This window comes from Salarias fasciatus, chromosome 11 (assembly GCF_902148845.1).
Source record: "Salarias fasciatus chromosome 11, fSalaFa1.1, whole genome shotgun sequence".
Taxonomy (NCBI): Eukaryota; Metazoa; Chordata; class Actinopteri; order Blenniiformes; family Blenniidae; genus Salarias; species Salarias fasciatus.
In genome coordinates, this window is record NC_043755.1 from 8666659 (window position 1) to 8688180 (window position 21522).

The 21522-nt window shown below is 45.4% G+C and overlaps 1 protein-coding gene across 1 annotated transcript in view; it reads right to left on the reverse strand.

The window, feature by feature from the left end:
- Positions 1-653: 653 nt before the first annotated feature.
- Positions 654-21522, reverse strand: part of LOC115396317 (forkhead box protein O3-like) — a 29316-nt gene continuing 8447 nt past the window's right edge. The window contains exon 2 of the mRNA XM_030102138.1: positions 654-2902. Within this exon, the coding sequence (XP_029957998.1) occupies positions 1214-2902 (1689 nt within the window). The 3' untranslated portion in view covers positions 654-1213. The remainder of the gene's footprint in view (positions 2903-21522) is intronic.

A 21522-nucleotide genomic window follows, 5' to 3' on the forward strand; every position in this document is an offset into this window, starting at 1 on the left:
CACTTTCTTGGCGCATTAAGTTGGAGAGGCAAGCGGTGGCCCGGACGGCTGGGGTGAGAGATGGCAGGACAGCACGTTAGACTCTCAATAATGACACATCGCTGCCGCATCACTTTGGAGATTAAAAGCAAGATGCTGAATTTCAATCAAGCTACATTAATGGCTCAGTGTGAGGAATGGTCACTTTGTCTCCACTGGCAGACAGAGAGAGGGAGAGACTAAGAGGAGGGAGAGAAAGAGCAGGGGAACAAACTGGTGCGAAAAGCCAGGTGAGCCAAGGTGATATGACATTTTAATTCACCAAATTGCGTGCTAGCCACTAATGACAGAATCCATTTAATGACATGTTGACAATATACTTCAACCAATAGCAAAAAGGGTATTTGCAAAATGCCGCATCCAAGAGAAAAAGTCAAAGCACCAAGGACTGAATGCATCAGGCAATAAATATCAGGGCTGCTGTTGGACATTAATTAATCAGAACTTATAAATATGTGGATATCATTATCATTAAAATGATAAACTAGCAGCAGTCTAGCTCTATTTGAAATAGTGTGCAAATGTGGTAGTCTAAAGAGAAAATACAAAAAGCGATGTTTTCATTGTGTTAAAAATTTGGTAAGATGGGGTACAGCTGATGTCTAAGGTTCTATGCTATCATCGACTGAAAAAAAAAACAATGCTTCAGTCACAAACAACTAAAGAAAAAAAAATACATTCCCCTCACCAGTAGCAATGACAGCATATAAAAAAAGAGTCCAATTTTAATTCAATGCCTGGATCCGACACTTCATCAGCAGAGCTTGTGATTTCCTCATTTGTTCCTGTCAAATGCAGCAGCCACCTTACAAAACATGCCAAGCTCTGCCTGAGCTGCTCTGTGAAGGCATTGCACCACTAGATGTGACCCACTTGCATTAAAGTGCATTCAGAGTTCAGTTCTCATGGTAGATGAGAAGCGATGTTGGGCAAGCACAGCTGAGAGATTGTCATCACAGTATAGCTGATATGAGAAAAAACTTAATGTGACATGAACTAGATCTCTCGGGGGGAGGGGGATCAAAAGAGGAGGGCTGACAGAGGAATTGTCAAGACAACAAAGAGACATTGGAGTGTTGGTCCTATAGTCTTTGTGTCAAGTCAGGAATGTCACAGTTAAGCACAGTGCTTCATGGGTAGGGTAGTCCTTTCTGAGAGCAGGATGTCCAAGACTTCAGCCTGGCACCCAGCTCTGGTTGCTGTGAGCTTGCTGGGGACCAGCCAATCCACTCATCCCCATTCCCATTCCCATGGTCACACCCATACCCATACCCATGCCGATGCCAACTCCCTGGGCTAAGGAGCAATCAAAGTTAAAGTCCATCTCCTCCCCAGAGTCCATAATGTCATGAAGGAGGATGGACTCCACATCACAGTCCAAGCTACCATGGAACATGTCAATGTCCAGGTCAGCCGGTAGTCTCTCATGGGGGTGAGGTTGGTGATATCCGTGGTAATTGCTACCAATGCTACCATTGCCCATCCCATGGATATGGTGATACGGTCCATTAGTCATACCCTGGTGCTGTGGGTCCGGATAGTGGTTATGACGGGGATGTGGGGCTGTGGCCACATGACAGGAGTCCTGAGGCATGCCAAGCATACCTGCTGGGTTGGGAGGCAAGGTGGTAGAAGCCGGGAGGTGCGCATGTGACGGGGGGCTGTACAGGTACGGAGCTTTGTTGTAGGCCTGCAACTGGCTGTTGTTGCCACGTGGGGTCAGGGACGCAGCTCGGGGCGGTGTGTGGGTATGGCTCTGGCTGAGGTTGTGACCATTGTGAGTGAGGCTGTGAGGTGAGTTGTGGTTGGTTACACTGTTATGACTAGGGGTATGGCTGTGAGTTCTGTTATGGCTATGAGGTGAGCTGTGACTATGACCATTGTGGTGGCCAGAATGGTGGCTGTGATGAGTAGATCCAACTCCATTAGTAGTCTGACCCATCAACGGATGGCTTTCTCTCTCCTGTCCAATCATCATGTCCTTGGAACAGTATTGCTGCCCAGCTGGAACCCCTGTTAGAAGACTCTGCAGGGCATTGGTGCTGGAGTATGCCCGCATGGTTCCAGAAAAACTGGCTGGTTTGTTCTCCTGAATGGTCTGCATGGGTGAGTGGTGGCGTAGCATCCCCATACCAGTTGCTCCGTAGACACCTGCACCATAGGAGCTCTGTCCCTTCACTCCAGCGTTGTAGTGATACACAGAGGTCTGGTGCTTATGTCTTCCAACAGTGGGATGCTGCTGGTGTTGCTGGGGCTGTGGACGGCGATGATGATAGCCATCTTCCATCATCTGCTCGTCTAGGCTGATGGCACCTGTGAGGTTAGCTAGCTGTGGCAGCTGCTCAAGGGGAGGACAATGATTCCCTGCCCCCATGGACGGAGAGCGGGCACTAGTTGGTGATGGATAGAGGTGAGGGGAGGTGGAGCAAGACAGACCACCCTCCTCTGGTTCCTCTGGCTCTCCCTCAGCAAGGATAGGTGACAGACGCCCACTCAGGGTGGAAGCTGATGAACTAGCCCTGGAATGGAGGTCTGTCCAGGCATCAAATTCTCCATCATTCCCAGATGCACCTCCAGCTCCAGGGAGGCCTTTCCGTGATGGGCTGCTATGGTCTGGGGAGTTCTGGAGTCCAGCCACCGCCGATCCGGCACCAATTCCGGGACGGCCGACTCTTTTGCCTCTGATGCGACCTTTGCTTTTCAGATATTTTGTGTTGTTGTCCATCGAGACCGCTCGTCTTCGGGGGGCCTTGCCCATCTTCCCTCCGTCTGGGTTCAGCATCCACCAGGAGCTCTTTCCTGTTCCTTCATTCTGCACCCGGATGAAGCGTGTGTGGAGGGACAGGTTGTGTCGAATAGAGTTCTGTAGAAAGATGAGAGAAGCCAACAGTGAGCCAGACATCAAATTAAATTGTAATGTATGTCACACCGATTACTATTTGTATACAAACTGCTTCTCTGAGTGAAATTTGCATAACATTCAGATAAATAGTTCCAGAGGAAAATACAAATTTTTGATATCAAACACAACAATGAGTAATGCAGACAAACCTAATCACAACCACAGCTGTCAGCACTGCTTATAAGCCATTCGCTCTATACATACTGAGTCACAGAAAATTGTGCCAAATTATCAGGTCGCTTCCATGTCTATTATTAGACATACAAAACACGCAGAAGTAGATACTCAACCCTCTATGCAATCAGTGTCAACCAAAGACAGAAAATTGAGAACCCATTCAAAGGCACAAACATGTTTAAAGGACAGCTACAGCTGGCACAAAACAAGACCCTGTCAGTCTTATCCAACCTGAAACAACCTGAGACTAAGTCTGGAGACACTTTCCTTATGTACGTCAATCCTCCCACTTTCATTTCTATCAATCCATCTGTCCTCCTCTACTTCTCCTTTTAACTGGGCTGATGTAAGCTGCTGAGGTTGGGCGTACTGTATGTTTGAAGTTGGTGCCAGTCTGGCTTAGTGCCAGCCTGTCTCTTTTGCTCTCAGTGCTTGAATGGGGGGATGTATTGCAAGATTGAGCCAGGAGCAAGAAGGCTAATGGATGTATCCCACCCTCTGACATCTACCTTCACTGCCTATCTTCCTTCCCTTTCCTTGCTTTGTCTTTATCCCAATCTTGCTTTCTCTTTTGTCAGTAAGTGCTACATATTTCAACTTGTCCAGATTTTTTGGTTTTTTTTTCTTGTCTTTTTTCACCACACAGTTCTGTGAGCATAAGTCATTTTCCACTTCTGCTTTCAATCTCTATGCTTTCAATTATACAGTGTGTCACCAATTACTTTCCCATTATCCTTCATACTGGCACATACAGTCACTGATTCAGTAATTCATGGGATATAGTTTTTTATAATCATTTACATCTCATGGGTTGCTGAATGTTCAAGGTTCCTGATGTGCAACAGAGTCTGTTGTTGCAATTCTGCTGTTTGTTGTGCATGAGGCATTTTGACGCTCAAGCGGCAAAATATCAAATCAAAAGCACCTCCTGTGGTTTGGGAATATACTGGTACAATAGATTGTTTCAGATTGAGGGGTACTCACACTTCCACAGTCTCCATTATGGTGCGGATTATTTGTATTCACACTGAATTGCACGGCAGGGAAACAAATAAATCAAATTGCGGCTGCGAACACATAAATGGGAGGCGAACTGAATTCAGGTGATCTGTGAATGCCTCCTTGGGTTATCTTGCTGTGACACCTCAGGCATTGGGTAACCATGGCAACCGGGTAAACGTGCAACAGCAGAACTATATCATATTGTGGCGAGAGTCAAGAGAGTCAGAGAGAGAAATGGAGGGAGAGTGGGGGATGGGGGAAAGGATGCAAGAGAAGGCGGCTGTTTGATGCTGCTGCTCCAACACTAAACAGCCTTTCATCTTGGCAGTGCAGGTCCGCAGGGGATGCCCGCTCTCTGCTTCTGACGGCTTCTCTACGTGCCGCGCCAACTCCCTGTCTCACCCTGGCTGGATCATCCACCTATCATACCACTCCAAATCATCCCCTATCAAGTCCTGTGCATGCCTGAATTAAAACATATGTAAGCTTTCATGCCATTCCACCACAGCCAGTGGTAAATGGGGCATCTTTCAGAGAGCTGAACCACTTCATGCTGCAACTCTGTGTGACCTGTCTGATTCAAATCTCGATTTATCCCCGTATGAGAGAAGAGCAGCCCCATTGAACTTGGAGGGATTTGTCATCATCCCAAACCCTCTTTATCTGATGAATCCACCTGCTAGAGAGATTTGAGAGATTTCAGATGGTGGCCAGCAATGGCATCATTATGATCGTCATCATCACTAGCTGCTGACTTTATGGCATGCAGTCTCCCGCCACATCTTTCCTGGTCATAATGATTGTAAGGACAGGCGGTTATGCAAGCATGCAAGAGCATCTAAGTATAGATAAGGTTGCAGGTGGTTCCACTGAGGGTGTGGTTCTGTCCGCCTCCTGTTCTCTGAGTCAGGGGCAATTTGGCCAGCCTATGGCCCTCACGCCCCCGAAACAGGCAGTCACTGCTAATCCCCCTCCATCCCCGAGTAATCCCAGACAATCCTGGGCTAATCCCAAGTTGATTCAGGGGCACTCCCAGCTGGGTGTCTCACACAGAGCCATGCCAGGTCACCACAGACACTACGGGCAGCTTGGATATGCTATGATCCTATAGCAATACAGCAGAAAGGGAGTTTATGAGTTGGGAAAAAGAGACACCCTAAAGCCCCAATCCGATGCAGGTCCACGTGTTAGGTGTGTGTTTTAGTAGATGATTTCTGAGGCAGTGAGCTGATGTTAACCATATTTTTGATGCCTCCATCAAATCAACTACCTTTACTCTGTGCTCTGTCCTTGAGGGTTGGCTATGCCACATTTTACCCCTACAGGCTGAATAGAATAAAATTGAAAACTTTATTATGTATTAAATATTCATAAAATGGAAATTCTCTTTCAGCCCCCTGGCTTGCTGAGGCAGACGGATGAAGCCCACAGAAACATACAATGACAGAGGAACACACACATCATACGCCCGGGTCTAGGAACCTACTTCCTATTCAAATCATACCCCTTTAATACAATGGGCCTAGTGGAGAGCGCTCTAAATAATGAATGAACCAGTAGCTGAGGTTATGCAGAGTGATCCCCTGCCTGGTCGCATAATACTGGAAAGAACAGATGGAGTCATAAGTAGTTGTGTGACTTCTTTGTTTTGTTATCTGAGACATCCAGTGCCATCAATTTACAAAGACAACTAAATCAGGCTGGAAGGAGTTAACTTGGCCATAAAGTAAAAGAGGTTAAGGGTAAGAGTTTCTAGATCAATCAAAGCCAATTAAGGTGAATAAGGCTCTGAAGGTTGCAGGGAAAACAGCTTGGGATCAGCTCTCATTAAGGCCTAAAATCCCAATAGCTGATTTAGACAATAGAAACCAAGATACTTTGTGTTAAGATTAAATGTTTAGCCTCAATACAAACAGTAACGACAGGTTGACACAGTATATAGTGGAAAAATCAGTCAGAGGTTTTAAAGTGATCAAAAAAAAAGAATTGTATTCAAACATTAAAAAAAAAAACACAAATATGTAATAACTCAGTCAAGCAGATTTCTGCTCAATATTTGTTGAAGAGTAGAAGCATGTTTCTGGTAATCATCACTTTCTTTGGTATTTGGCACTTTAAGAACCGTTCATTTGGGCTCTTAGAAATCTTACAATACCAATCAGTTGCTGTACTGTTATCCCTCCCTTCTCCCCATGCAAAGTCAGTTTGATTCAAGAATAAGAGAGGCCTATTTAGTACGGAGAATCAATGAAGTCTAATGGCTATCACTGCTGAGGCATGCTTCGAGGTCTGAATAACTACACAATCCACCTGCATTATGAGACCAATATGAGTGCTCGATAAACCATGTCCCCCACTGTTCACACAACAACGTCTCACCGCCACAAGCTTGTGAGTTAAGTGAGTGTACCCACTTGCCCAAATTGGCTTGATGCCCAACATACCCTTTTGTTGCCACTCCCAAGATGTCAGCCAGGCATAAACATTGGGAGTGGATGTACCATGGGGGTAGGGGTTGCTATGTTGGGCTCAGTGATCCATCAGGAATAACCTGATTGAGTGGTATGGGTTCAGCTGTGCTGGGGGTACAGCAGGAGGTGGAGGGTTCTAGGCGTGAGGGGTGGGAATATAGAGGTACCAAGGGGCCCCTGCAAGCCACACAAAAGGGGTGCCCTCGAAATACCCCCCCACTCACCCCCAATCCCCTCCATTAGACCCCCGTCAGAATCCACTCAGGGGTTTTCCCGCTCACACTCAGAGGGGCGAGGAAACAGGTCAAATGGTTTATAGGACCCATCTTGTGGCAAATGTGCACTCATTCAAACAGAACTTAGTGAGAAACTAAAGACTGTGAATGAGGTCTGGGAACCGGCAAAAAGAAACCACTCACCCGATTCAAACAACCTCAAGGGTGAAGCAGTGTGGTGCGCTTGCCCAGCTAAGAACACAGCAGCTGTTCTTGTAGTGGCACCGGGTAAAGCCGTTTGCCACACTCGACTGGTATTACCAAACCATTTCATGCAGAATGGAGCCATTATGTATTGTCAAAGGGTATCCCTCTATGGTGCACATTCATTTGATAAGCCTAAATCAAGGGGGAGTAACAGAAGCGCTAACTGTGTTTATTGTGATGCTGTTTTTGCCTGTGCAGAAGGCAGGAGGGATCAGGGGGAGGGGAGGCTTCAACACAAGCAGTTTTGTTCAGCGCAGGAATGAGTTTTGTCAGCTAAGCCTGTCTCCAGGCTATTGGTGGAAATTAGCGCCAGCTAAATATTCGCTTTCCGTGATTGATGTCACGGCTCGCGTTGTCCCTTTGAAGGGAAATAAAGAATTTAGAGCCATGTGGATTAATAGGGACAGGGTTGGGGGAATTTTATGTGTCTGAGGGGGACTTGAAGAGCGACTGAAGGGCCTAATGGCTGCACAGATATGGCACAATGAAGCTGTGACGATATGGTGTATCAAAGAGAGAAAAAAGACAAGTGAGACTATGACAGTGAGTACAAGAAAGAAAATTGGAAATTGTTTGTGTATGTGTGTAAGAGAGTGTGTGTGAGGGAGGAGGAGGGAGAGAGAGAGAGATGTAGCTATTTGCCTGAGAAGCCGAGAGTCAGATGATTAAAATCCCTTTAGGAGGCTTCTTTAAGAGAGACAGATGGGCAGACAGGCCTGTTTTGGAATGCAATCAAATTGAAAAGATTAAAAAGGAGTCTCTTTTATTAGGAGGTGAGAAACAGTTACTTCTCTGCCACATGCCATCATCGCCTCCACAGCAGTGGTCACGACTGCATTGGCATGCACGGCACATTCTAGCCCTTGTTGAGAAAGAAATAAACCTGGGATTAAGAATTGCATCTATCTTAGTGTATCACTGTGGGGTCTCTAAGGATTGGCAGCAATTGTAATGTGTGTGTTTTTTTTTTCTTAAATAATATGCTCTACAGGAAGAAGTCACAAACTTCAAACATTAATTTCCTGTAGGATCATTATAGGCAGAAGCAAACTGAAAGAGTCACCGACTGCCGTCCGCTTTACTGGCAGAACTTTCACTCGATCCGAACACCAAATGTGAGCAGGTAGAATTCAAATGTGCAGCCTGCTAGCTGACATTGTACTTGAATAGACTGAGTTTGCACAGTGGAGTGACTCGAGCACAGCTAAAGGTGCTCTGTATCCGACCCTATTATTCCACAACACTGCAGGAGTGCCATTTATGAAAAGGCTTAAAATGGAAAGCAAGTGTGTGGTGGTCTGTCTGGTAGCCACGGATCAGGAAGTGGCTGTGGAGAGGGGTGTAATGGAGTTGGTAGGGGATTCCTGCCTGACTGTGCACTAATTGCAGCCAATGGCTGGCGACTCATCAGCCGTGCCCACCCTGGCGCCAAGGGAAGGGTTGGCATCGGGGTGGCAGGGTGTGGGACAGAGAAGGCTGCCGCAGCTTTGGTGGATAAAAATAGCTGCTGACAGATTAGTAGAGCATCTGAGACCCGGATAGGGGATCGGAAAATCCGCTCGCCTGATGCCAGGGACAGCCGAGTGTTTCCGGTGGGCGCAAAGGGGACACAATCTGGGCATCACGTCTGACTCCTCCGCGCAAAACGGGGGAGCCTCAGAGTGAAAGTGGGCACATGAAGAAGCACGTGCAACAGTACAGCATGGGTGTGGTTTTTTTTCCACTGAGACCTGCAAGGTAGGCAGACCTCACACCCTCCCACAGAGGATTCACACAACAGGTGTTTGGGCTGGGCCACCTGTGGGGCCGGCCGCCTGCTCGCACTTCACACCTCGTCTAGGGAGCAAACTAACATTTTCCACTGGGCTTGCCATGCTTTTGTTAAAGAGCAACACATTTCTGGAGAGGCTTTTACAGCTCTTTTTACAAGATCTGCAAGATATGTGTGCGTGCAAGTGTGCGTTAGTCAATCTGCATTTATGTGACTGCCTGTGTGTCTATATTTGTGTATCAGTCCATTTAATAGCCAACAGGCACAGTGCGGATTTGATTATATTGACACCTCCCTCTGCTATATACAAAGAAACTGTCAGCCAACAATGGAATCAATGCAGACCCAGGCTTTTTTCACACTCAGCCTCCACATAATCTCATTCATAACAATGAGAATCTCATTTCCTACATTCTAAAGGTCAGTGCACACCTCTGATCACACTTTAATAAAAATCATTTTCAGCGTTTAATTTAATTTCAGCAGAGCAGGAAACTCACAGGCAGCCATGCACATGGCATGCAAAATTTATCAGATAGTCCCTTTAATTGCTTCAATTTCACAGTGTAGAGAAGAATGACCACAATCACGGAGGAGGAAAAAAAATATTCACAAACACCGACAATAGATACACACGTTCGCACAATGGCGCACAACCAGAAGCAGAGAAGACAAGCAGAATCATGTCAAGTCAGGTGTCAGGTTCTCTCACATTTTAAATGTTTATTGAGCCCTATATGAACTTGAAGTTAAAAATGTTTTGAACCCTTGTGTGTAAAACATTTTTTTGACAATTTACAGTGGGTGAAACATATTTACTATTACATGATCTTTACATACTGTAGAATTTGTGAGAAAGTGTAAAAATGAGCAAAATCACACAGTTAAAAGTCTGGCGGTTAAAAAGATATCTAGATATTATACATTTCTCATTTGTTTTCATTTGTTAATTCTAATACCTAATTATCATTGTAATGATCATAACCTAGATTAAAATGTGCTTTTTGTTTATCTACACAATATGACTCACTCGCTGAGGTGGACATACTCTCACTCATCTTATGTGTGCAGTACATGTTCTTTTTTTGCAACAATAGGATTTACAATATTATAATCACATATTATATGCTGTCCATGTGATTTTTGTGATCAACAAAATAAAAATCATAATATAGTTTGAACATATGACAATAATTAGTTACAATGTCAGAGGTTTTTGTGCCGTTTTTTAAATTATTTTCAAATCAAAGGCAATAATCAAGTGCACCAACAGAAAGAGAAAGAGGAAAAAAGGTGCGGCAACAGGGGCTAAAAAAATTTGGGGAGTGTCTATGTTTTAATGACAACAGTGAAGTAAATCAATGCAGCGTGGCTGGATTTTTATACATTCTAACCAGGCCATAACTATATCAATGTTAAGTAAAACTACCAAATGATGGATTTTCGATCTGTCCTTCACAGGCTATTGTTATATTGGAAGCAATGTAAGACTTACAAAATGTAGTCTTGGGACTGATTAAGGTTTAACAAAATGAGATTCAGTGTTTTTTTTTTCTTTCTAATCAAAACCAAATACGTCCATCATATCTCTTTGTCATCACACGTTTTCACTCTCACCAAGCCAACAGATACACATTCAGTCTCGAAGTCTTACACACACCTGAGCACAAATTCACTCTCTTACCACACAAACACACACACACACACACACCAATATGACACAAAGCCTGGCACACCGGGCACACTCATTACTGCAATGCCAAGCTACCAGTTGCTAAGGAGACCTGTGGGAGAGGGAGGTTTCCTTGTTGTTGCCATAGCAGCCGGCTTGCTCCCTGCCAACTCTCTCCCTCGGGGAGAGACAAGGCAAGAGGTGGGGGGTGAAGTGGGTAGAGGTAGGGGGCAGCGGTTTAATAGGGCTACGAGGTGCAGAGGAACTTCATTAGCCATCAGTGAGCGGCGCACCAACCACTGCTCCCCGTGAATGCGGACCCACATGCTACCCTTCAGCCCGCAGACTCCCACTTACTCACGCACATCCCATAGAATCCCACTTATTCATACACCTATATGGAGGAGACGGTGAAGAATGGCATGCTTAGAATGAAAAGTGGAGTTTATCTGCACACGGGAGCGATGGGGAGGGAAAACGTGGGTGAAGCACAAAGGAAGGGTCTTGAATGTAGGGGCTCGCTCAAAGAAGAACAGTGTAGGGATCTAAATCACCGAGGCTTCTGCTGTTAAAGGCTGCATGCAGGCAAATCCCAATGTAACCGTCTCATCGGAGCCAACCTTGACCTTGAGTGACAGATTCTTTTCCTTACACTACAGAAGAACACTCATAGCCAAACATAAAGTGTGTATTATACATGACATTATTCAATGTAATATGTGTGCAATCCGTTCCATAGTATGGATAGAACAACTACGTAGCTTCACAGTAATTCCTCTGTATTTTCCACTGTGCTATGAAGGCTATACTGCATGCTGGTTTCTAAGTTTAGCCTTAGTTTTTCAATCCCTATTAAAATCTTTATACAGTTTTTGTGCTACATTTTTTTTTTTTTCAAATTGCTCCCTAACATTCAGTCATGAGAAACAGTGTTGTCAGACAATCTGTTTCGGCTCATAATTGTAACTTTATTGTTGTGTTCCATACAACTATATAACGGGTCTCTGGTCCTGAACGATGGCTGTAAATGCTGACCATTATGAGAGCTGTAAAAACTGTCATGCATGAATGACAGTCATTTCAAAAACTTTACACTAACATTGTCAAGGTTTTGAAAACCAAACTGTGGAGGCAGAAAATAACAATAATGTGATATGTTATTTACTTTTATTTCAATTCCTCGCCTTTACAGCTTACTGGACATTCAACAAAATGAAGTAAACCATCTTGACGCTGCTTTGCAGACAGAGATTCACTGATTGACCTGCACAGACGGCATCAGTCCGACATATCAAACCAAAAGGGAGGAGAATCTTCCTTCAGGATATCATTGTATCATTGTAACAAAAATAAAATCAATGCAGGTACATCTCAAATAAGTCAAATATCATCAGATATTTTTATTTATATGCTCATAAAATTTTCAAGCCTTTTCTTCATCACAATTATGATAATTGCAGTCTGCAGGTAAAAGAAATAGCAAAAACATTTTTGAAATACTGTATTTTGCATTTTCTTAATTTAGAAGGTTATATTATAAAGAAATAAACAAAAAAAAAAGCTTAATTTAATTTGCAATACCCTTAAAGTATAATTTTTACTGGAAGAATAAATTTCATGGGAATTAATGTTTCCACTATACTTCAGCTTTTCGAGATAAACCTGGATGTTCTACACACTTTGAAAACCTTTGAAAATTATGTTCAACCAATTTGTAGCTTGAAACAATGAAACAACATGTAAATTGTTTTAACGTTGATTATTGGATGTGTAACATAGACGTGCATCAACAATCATGAATAACACATTTTCCCTCAACAAGACGAGACTAAAATAAAAAAAAATTTTTTCGAGTAGATTGGAAGCCAATTACAGAGAAATGAACGAGTTTGAAAACTAATCTGAGCTCATCTGGGCTCCGGGCCTCAGACGCAGGATGTTTGTGGAATCAGGGTGTGCTCCTGTAGGGTCAGAATGATTTCTGTATTCAGCAGCAGTACTTCGAGTATCGACAGCCTGATAACCCATGATGCTTCTACCTGCCTCAGATTCTCAGGTTTTAAGTGCCCAGTGTACAGTATGAACGAGGAAGGTTATTGATTTGGTCTGAATGAACTCAGTTTGTGTGTGCACTTTGAAGAATACCACCCATCACCCAATCCAACCTCAACCCCCCCACCTAAACCTCAGCCGATTGAGTCCCGGCTCGCAAGCACACACAAAAAAAGGAAGGAGATGGTGAGGAAAAGACACCCCGGTCCAAGTGAGAGGAATGAAAGGATGGGGGGGTGCGAGAGAAGACAGGATTTACCCCTGGTTCCCACCCTTGTACCTCCCCCCTCCTCTCCCCGTTTCCTGAAACAAAAAGAGCCCAATTAAGTCAGCTTGAGTTAGGGTCTTCAGTGTGTGTGTGTGTGTGTGTGTGTGTGTTTGTAAAATTGTGTATCCGACCCATGAATGCGTATGCAATAAAGGGAAATAGGGGCGCAACGTACTGTAAGCTGGAAAGACTGTGGGGGGGGGGGATCAGGAGGAGGAGGAGGAAGGTTTGCTGGGTTTCACAGTTGGAAATGGGGGGGGGGGGGGGGCATTTTCGCTCTCGTTTTCGCCTAAAAGGGCCAAACTTGCTCTCAGCTCCTCGACGGGAGTCGCTGAAATATTAATCGCCACGCTCCAGCCGCAGACTAGTGAACACAATCGCTTCAAACTCCCACCCTAATGAGTGTGTTCATGAATGGCTAATGTGCACAGATGGGGGGCTGATGACTGGGTAGATCGCGATGGGAAGGAGAGAGAGAGAGGGAGACGGGGAGGGGGGAGGGATTGGTGGGGCGGGGGGGGGGGGGGCAGTGAAATTTTCGGGGGGGGAATTGGAAGGCGTAGTGGTAATGGTTGTGGTGGTGGTGGTGGGGAGTGGGGGGTGCAGAGGCATGCCATGACCTTTTAAGAGCCTCCTGAAAACTTAATTAAGACTAGCCCCGCGCTACTCTTTCTTTCTGTTGCTCCCCACACACACACACACACACACACACACACACACACACACACACTTTTCTAGGATCCATTATTCTCCTTCTCTCTTCTCCGAGTCTATGCCAACTGTTTATCCCTTTGCCCTCGCCACGTACGCCCCGCAGAGCTGGTGCACAATAGATTTCTGAGGATGAAACTCCGAAATGATTCACACGCCTTTACCCAAACTCTTCAGTTTTGTTGCTCATGTTATCGCGCAGTACACATCCGGAAATAAGCAAAAAGCAGCCGCTGACATTAAAACTGCAGAAGGTAGGTATGTTCTTCTTTGGCCCCCTACATGGATACATCTCAGAAAGAGGGTGGAACAAGTCCGCCGGGCGTGGGAGAACAAGGTGAAGAGCACTTTCACCTTAAATACCATTTACTGTCACAGACATTTCGGAGCTGCGTCTCGCTGGTAGACTGAATCATAACTGAATCTTGCAACAAGGGGCGTGCAAGCCAAAGAGCTCTCCCGACTGGAGCTTGTTGCATTTGAATGTTAATGTCTCACATGCAACTTTTATGGCTGACTCTGACCTGCCCTTTCACCCTGGAGAGACACCTTCTTGCTCAGTGTCTCTGGATCTGAACCGCTTGATCGCTCCCCCGATCACCAATTCCAGTCATGATGTGAGAAACGTCTTGACAACGTGTGGAAAATGGCAGAAAATGTGGGTTAACGCATTCTCCCGGGACACCGCATTATCATACGGGCCGTCTCCGGATTAAGAGAACCCAGCATGTGGACGCAGATACAGACAAACATCTATGCAACTCGGCGTCTAATTAGAGGGCCGAGATGATGTGACCTAATTCCTAACCTGTCTGCGGTGGTCAGAGTCTGGGCCTCAGCTTGGGTTACAAAAGGGAAACTGAAGATGTCAGAAAAAACAGACTTCAATAATGCAAACAGACGACATTTGAATTTTAGTGATTATTTGGATTTTGTGCGGGACCGGAGTAAGAGGTCACTTAAAAGTCAGGACAAAGACAGAGATAACCGCCATTAAGTTAAAAGTTATTTAAAGCACACCTTCAAATGTCACCTGAGATGAATTTAACCTTGATTTGTCAAATATCTTTAAAAGTCTTTGTCTGAGGGATAATCCCTTATATTTGGGCCACAACGCAACTTTAAAAGAAGATAATCTAACCTAAGAGTGGCGTTGTGGCGATAACATATAAGTTCGAGTCTGGGCTTGGAGGGCAAAGTTCGCATATTTTCCCTGTGCAGATGTGGGTTTTCTTCAGGTACCCTAACAGGACAAAAACATGTATTTGAGGCTATTTATAGACAATAGATGTAAAGACCGTGTGTTTGCCAGGTGGCCTGTCCAGGATGTCCACTCACAGGCGGCTATGTTTGGCTACAGCCCCCAAATGACCCTGAAGATGGATTAACAGAGAATCTGAGTTCAGAAGAGATCAACAGATTGACTCTCCTTCCAACAGAACACTTCAGTGCATTCATCTCGGCCCGTCTAATTCATGAATGTAAAGTGGATTACACGTGCAGCCTAGCCACCAAACTACAGTTTTGATGCTGTACCTGCAGAAACCGACTGATAATCCTGTATAGACTTGTGTCATCTTTGCGAATCATGATGTATTTTTAATTCCAAACTCTTATCCACTGTGTGTCTCAATTATCTACTCATTGTCACCAAGTCCGCTTTCACAGATGCCTTCGCCGTCGAGCTCACAGGCCGAAAGAGATACTGGTAGCGTCATTAGCCAGCTAGCTGTACCCTGTCATTACCTTGATAGCCCATGTCTATCCATCACATGGAAATTCCTGGGGACGGATGCAGCTGGATGGAGGCATATTCGCAGTAAGTGCATGACTGTGAGCACCGCTGGGGGGGGTTCTGTTTCCGTGAGGAGAGACAGTGACGGTCACACACACACACACACACACACACACAAATACACATCTGTCAGCAACTTCACGTGAGCTGATACATGTATGTGAGGAGATGCTACACCTCTATATGTTCTGTGTGTGTGTGTGTGTGTGTGTGTGTGCGTGTCGCGGCTCTCCTGGAAGGGGGCTGCAGAGTTTCCGCCTGAGTGCGACTGTCAGTGGGCATCACTCAGCCCTGCAGTGTGGCAGGACGCGAGGATCATTAGTGGAGACGGAGGGAGCAGGAGAGGGAGCAGAATGGAGGAGAGTAGAGGAGAAAAGGGGAGAGAGGGGCAGTGAGTGTACAAGCGGGGCAGTGCGTCTTGATATCCGTCTTGAGAGCATTACACACACGGCAATGCACTTTCCTCTCAGTCACGCAATGGCCCCAACGTGAAGACCCCCGCATGGCCCCCCTCCTCGGTCATTTTCTCCCCTCTGTCGCTCGCCTCTCCCCACCCATCTCACCATCTTGCACCCTGCCTCTCTGATTGACCCTTTCTGTCCCTCCCCATATCTCTCAAGTCTTGCCCTCACGTTACGCACAAGAGCATCGCTGCTTTTCGTCTCCACGTTCATCCGTCCTGCTTTCTGTCTTCACTTCCCCGTTTTTTTCCATTTCAGCTCATTGCTCCCATTTTCGCTCACTCGGCATCACGCATTCCAACTTCTCCTTACACTAAGCATCACTGCTACTTGACCTACTCTTAACTGCAGCAAGGTGAAAACAACTGTTCTACACATGTGAGACACAAGCTCCTCCACTCCTCTTTCCTCTTCCCCTCACCACGTCCAAGCACATCCGTGCCAGTCCCTCAACCGCCAGGTAATCCATATGCACATCAATCCTGCATTTGTCTCGCACTTTGTGTCGGGTGCACTTCATGCCAGGCGGCCGTTCGTGTATCGCTCCACCATCAGAGTCTTCTTGTATCGTTCCCCTCGCTCGCTCGCTCTAGTCAGAATGATCCCTCTGATCTCTTTCTATCCCTCCAGGTTTGTGACCTGCACTGCAACGCGCTGACGCTGAACACCAGAATCAACATGCCTGACATTTACACAAACAGAGCCGGCTTCCGCAAAGCTAGCTGTGTTAGCACAAGTGCTAATTCGCCTCTCGGTTTGCTTACTCAGTATGTTACCAGGTTCAGGGATCCATCTGTTTGCTTAACCGATGTAGCATTTATCACAGACAGATTAGGCCTGTTCTGGAGTGCATTTGTCCCAGTGAAACATTACTGAGCTCGGTGTTGGCACCGGTTGCGAGTGCAGTTTAGCACTGCAGCCTTGCTGAGGACAACGTTACAGGGGTGTCGTGAGGTTATGCATAGCAATCTGGCACATGCCGGGATAGCTGAACGACTGAAGAGTTTCAGGTTGCATGGAGTCCGATACAAAACCAGTTTGTGTGCATTTGTACAACACAAGGAACATTTGGCTGATAAGGTAACAGCTATCAGGGGCAAACAAGGCAACAAACACTTTTTTCTTCAGTACTTCAACATGTCTTTCAACTCTTATCTTAACTTTCTTTTGTGATGTTAATGAATGAAAAATAAAAGTCTAAAGAAAAAAACCCTGCATTTCTGAACATACAATCCAGTTGTTTTCAATGGAAAACACACTATGAATTGTAAAAATCTGAGTGAAACAATGTAGGTCCCAATGTCCCACTTTTCTTTAACAGAGAACAGAAATAAACCAAAACAGACTTTGTTGCGATGGAATTAAAACTAATTAGGTGCTGAATCATGGAACCCGGTGATTTCAAATGATGTAGCTTGTAAAGGTCAAATAAGGATTTAACGGAATGCCATACCCCGATGTTTGCACGGTTTTTCTCCTCTCAGAGGTATGGCAACTGCTTCATGCAACTTATAACCAAAGTTTATTTATTTTAAAGTTAAATCTTGGGGGGAAAAAAATCCCTTTTATGCCTTCACGTGTTTTTTTTTTCTGTGCTGTCTTTATTTTGCACACTGAACAATTCCTTTGCCAATAGAAAGCATCCATAGATCAACCAATAATTAAAATAACCACTAGTTGAAGCCCCATTAAAATAAAAACAGTGTTTTTTATGTCTATGATGGGATTTGTCAATTACAACATAAGTGCTGATCCTCTTGGCCAAACAGGATGTAAAGCTCCTCACCACATCAGTCCCTGAACTCTCATCTTTCATACAGTTTTCTTTCCATTTCCGCTTCTTTATCAAATCAGTTCAAACCTGTGAAAACTTAAGTTTTAATAAATACCATGTAATGCAATGATTTCACATACATACAAGAAAAAAAAAACTTGCACAATGTTAATTTTTTTTTCCCCACCAATACAAATTAATTTTCATGAACTTTAACTTTTTCTTAACCATCACTCCAGAAACCAACAGCCATATATAGATGCTTCCAGCCATACATCTTCACAGACATATCATTGACCTCAGTGCCATACCCTAAGTCACCTCCTTCCTACTCATTTAGATCTCTCCCCAGCCGGTGTTTGGGCATGGATCACTTGTAAGGATTTGAGAAAAGACTTTACTAAGCTGATTGCTAAAGGGAAGGGGGCAAATTACCGTTGCACAACTGCGTAAAAACCTTCTTGGGTCATGATTTGCCTTATGTAATAGACCGTGTTCATGTGTGTGTATGTGTGAGTGTGTGTGTGTGTGTGAGACAGAGAGAGACTTTTCCCGCAATGCACTACCCCCTCCTCACCCCACCCACCACCCCTACTCCATGCCATTTACCCATTTTGCACTAATTGAGGGATCTTTTTTCGGAAGCCGTTATTGCGCGCATTTAATTATTTATTTTGACGGGAAGCAATCTGGTGGATAGTGAAGAGATCGTGAATATGTGTGTGTGTGTGTGTGTGTGTGTGTGTGTGTGTGTGTGTGTGTGTGTGTGTGTGTCTGCAAGGGGGAGCCAGAGCAACACTAGGTCAGCGTAGCTTTTGGGTAAACGTGTGCGCGAGGTCAGAGCTACTGTACGTTAACTGTACCGTATGTCTGTGGGGCTTTGCATGCATGAGCAAGAACATAGGATTTTTACCCTGTGTGTATGCATGTGTGCATGTGTGTTCGGGTGTGTTGCATCTCAGAGTGCATGGCTTTCTGAGTGCAATGGGACTGCACTAATGGACGCACACTTGAGCTGAAGTGTGCAGAGTGTAGCTGAAGTGCAGCCAAGTCTAGCTTCCAGTCCTGCTTGGAAGCCCTATAATCTACTCTCTACTATTCTAGCTCTCTTTTCTCATCCTCTCCATTTTCCTCACTTGTCTCTCATTGTCTTTCTATCTCTGTCTCTCAATCAATTTAATATTCATCCATTTCTTCATTTAGCCAGCTACCCTTCTCCATCTCCCCACTGCCTATTAAATCTCTTTATCCTGGTTCTGAACTGAAGAGATGTGGATCAGCATCGTCACTTGCCGAGGACTTTTCCCCTTCATCTTTGTTCCCTCCTCCCTGCCGTGCACTGAGGAGAATGAAATAAGGGAAGACGACATGTAACCACCAGTAGTCTTGACCTTTATCAAGCTCCAGCGCCTGAGGCAGGGTGAATGAGACATTAAGGAAATGACTGAGCATTATTAACCCCTACTTGCTTACACATATTTTGGTGCACTTTCTGGCCTGAACAGTAAGTAGCTTTGATGGCTTTTTCCTTACCTGACACTTTGCTGACATTCAAGGATAAGCCAAATCCAATTGATCAAACTGTGAATAACACAAAGATATTCTGTCACATCGCTTTGGAAAAAAAAGAATGGCGAGACCAGCTTGGCCTGCCAGCTCTGACTGTTTAACTGTGATTGATCCCAGCTCTATTGCGAATGCCAAGTCCTGTTGAGAATTGATGTTTCATTATGAAACAACTGCACAAGTTCTTTAAATGATGCATCAGGCTATGAGGGAAAGCTGGACCTGAGAGGGCCAGATGTTAGCGCTGACTGCTGCAGTCTCCGCCAATCTGAAGGTCTAATGAGCGATTATTTCCCTGCACCCCCCACCCCCCCAAACCCCACCCTCCTTCCCCCACCTCTTCTTGTTTTGTCCATGTGCGTGTGCATGCAACTGGTGCATGTGCATATGTGGCCATCCTTCTACTCCAGTCAATCAATAAGCAGAGACAATTCCCCGAGTGACATTTACTGAGAAGAAAGAGAGCCATTTATCACTTGAGTTTTGGGATAATAAAAGAATGACTGAATGAGCCAGTGTGTGTGTGTGTGTGTGTGTGTGTGTGTGTGAGAGAGAGAGAGAGAGAGAGAGAGAGAGAACAGGCGAGAGAGAGAAAGAGAGAGCGCTAAAGATGAAAAGGGGATTTCAAAAGCACATGAAAGGAGCAGGAGAAATGAGCGAGGGAAGAGGGAAATGAGTGATAAAAAGGCTACTTTGTGGAGAGGACTGAGACTGTGAAATAGAACAAGGGAGGAGAGAAGAGAAGGCCGTGAGTGACTGACAGTGAAAAAGAGTGCACGGAAAGGAAGGGTAGGGAAAATAAAGCCTGGAGTACGGAAAGAAAAAAGGCATCGGAGACATAGGAGAGGGGATAGAAAAAGGCTCTTGGCGCAGAGAGCAAACTGAGGAGAAAGAGGAAGAAGAGACGCAGATGAAAAAAGGGTCCAGGAGAAAGACGGAACGATAGAGGAGACAGTCTGGAGACAGAGCGAGGCAGACGTGCCGGGTTCATTCAGGGCTATAAGCAGACTCTGAGTTCAGACCTCACACGTTCAGCATACTAAACACGGGACCCGGTGTCCTGACCCAGATTCATGCCACTGACATACAAATCCAAATGGGGAGCGAAGAATTTCACCCCCCACCCCCTGCCCCCCGCCTGGCCATACCTTCCCTCAAATCCACAAAAAAAAAAAAAAAAAAAAAAAAAAAAAACCCACACAAACCTCCCCCACCTCAATCCCAGGTGGTCTCGCAGTCGCCTCATAACCCAACACGCTCACCCCAATCCTGTAACCTCCCGACACATATGCTGGCTCCCACACAGATTCACTCACACATGGGTTGTTTTACACAAACGAATGTCGAAGCCCACAAAACGGCGCATGTGAGCCGACTTAGTTCCAAGGTTACTTTGAGTTTTTCAGCTCAGGTGAACCAAGCGCGCGGCTCAGCGGGGTTGCTGACCGGCCGCTACCCGAGGTGACCTCTGCAGCTCCATCCATCAGTGGCGGCCGCGGGTTGCAGCCGCAGCATATCCAGTCGCCATTAGCATAACAAGCATCTTTTCCTGAACATCACTCTTGCTACTTCTCTTCTCCACTGCCCTTCTTTCTTCTTCCTTTTTTTTTTTTCTATCCACCTGCTCCAATCAGTCAGCGTTAACTACATTTCCCCTTGTGAGGCGGCTCCCTCCATCACTCGGCTGGACCGCCAAGCTCAGGTAAACTGATCGACGGCCCTTACACGCTCCACTTTCCCCTCCCACAATCCTTTGACTCGTGACAGGGGCTTGATGGACAGGCGGCGGAAAGCGAGAGACCCGGCACATGGCTGCCAGGAAAGGTCCCGAGATGGAGCGCTGTGAAATACACCGTTTACCTCAGTGTACATCATCTCTTTCTCAGGGACAGACGCGGCGGCTCGGGCGCGCGTAAACACACACATTTACACACGTGCACATGCACACAGCCATCAATCCTTTGCATACAGGAAGAGATATCAGACAGAGAGAAAAATTGAATTAGGAAATATGGGCACCGTGATTTGTGGGAAGCCAGTTTTGAGGCAGCGAGAGAAATACAGCTTGGAGCACACTTCATCTTATAGCGTGAGCAGAGAGAAAGAAGCATCTGTGTTGTTTATCTAAAGCCCCCATCTAGTTACAATGGCTTGATTTGAAATATTCATATACATGTATGACAAGATCAGGCCCATTATGTTGCTCTCTCTGCGGGGCTTCACTGAATGGACTGAATGGAAACCCATCAGTCAGTGTAAATTATGAAAACAAGATACATTACATAAGCCTATAGATGGGCATGAAGAGGAGTGTTATTGTAGCGTGATATCAATCATGGCAACGCACGTTCTACAGTGTCATCAGTATGGTAATTCGCT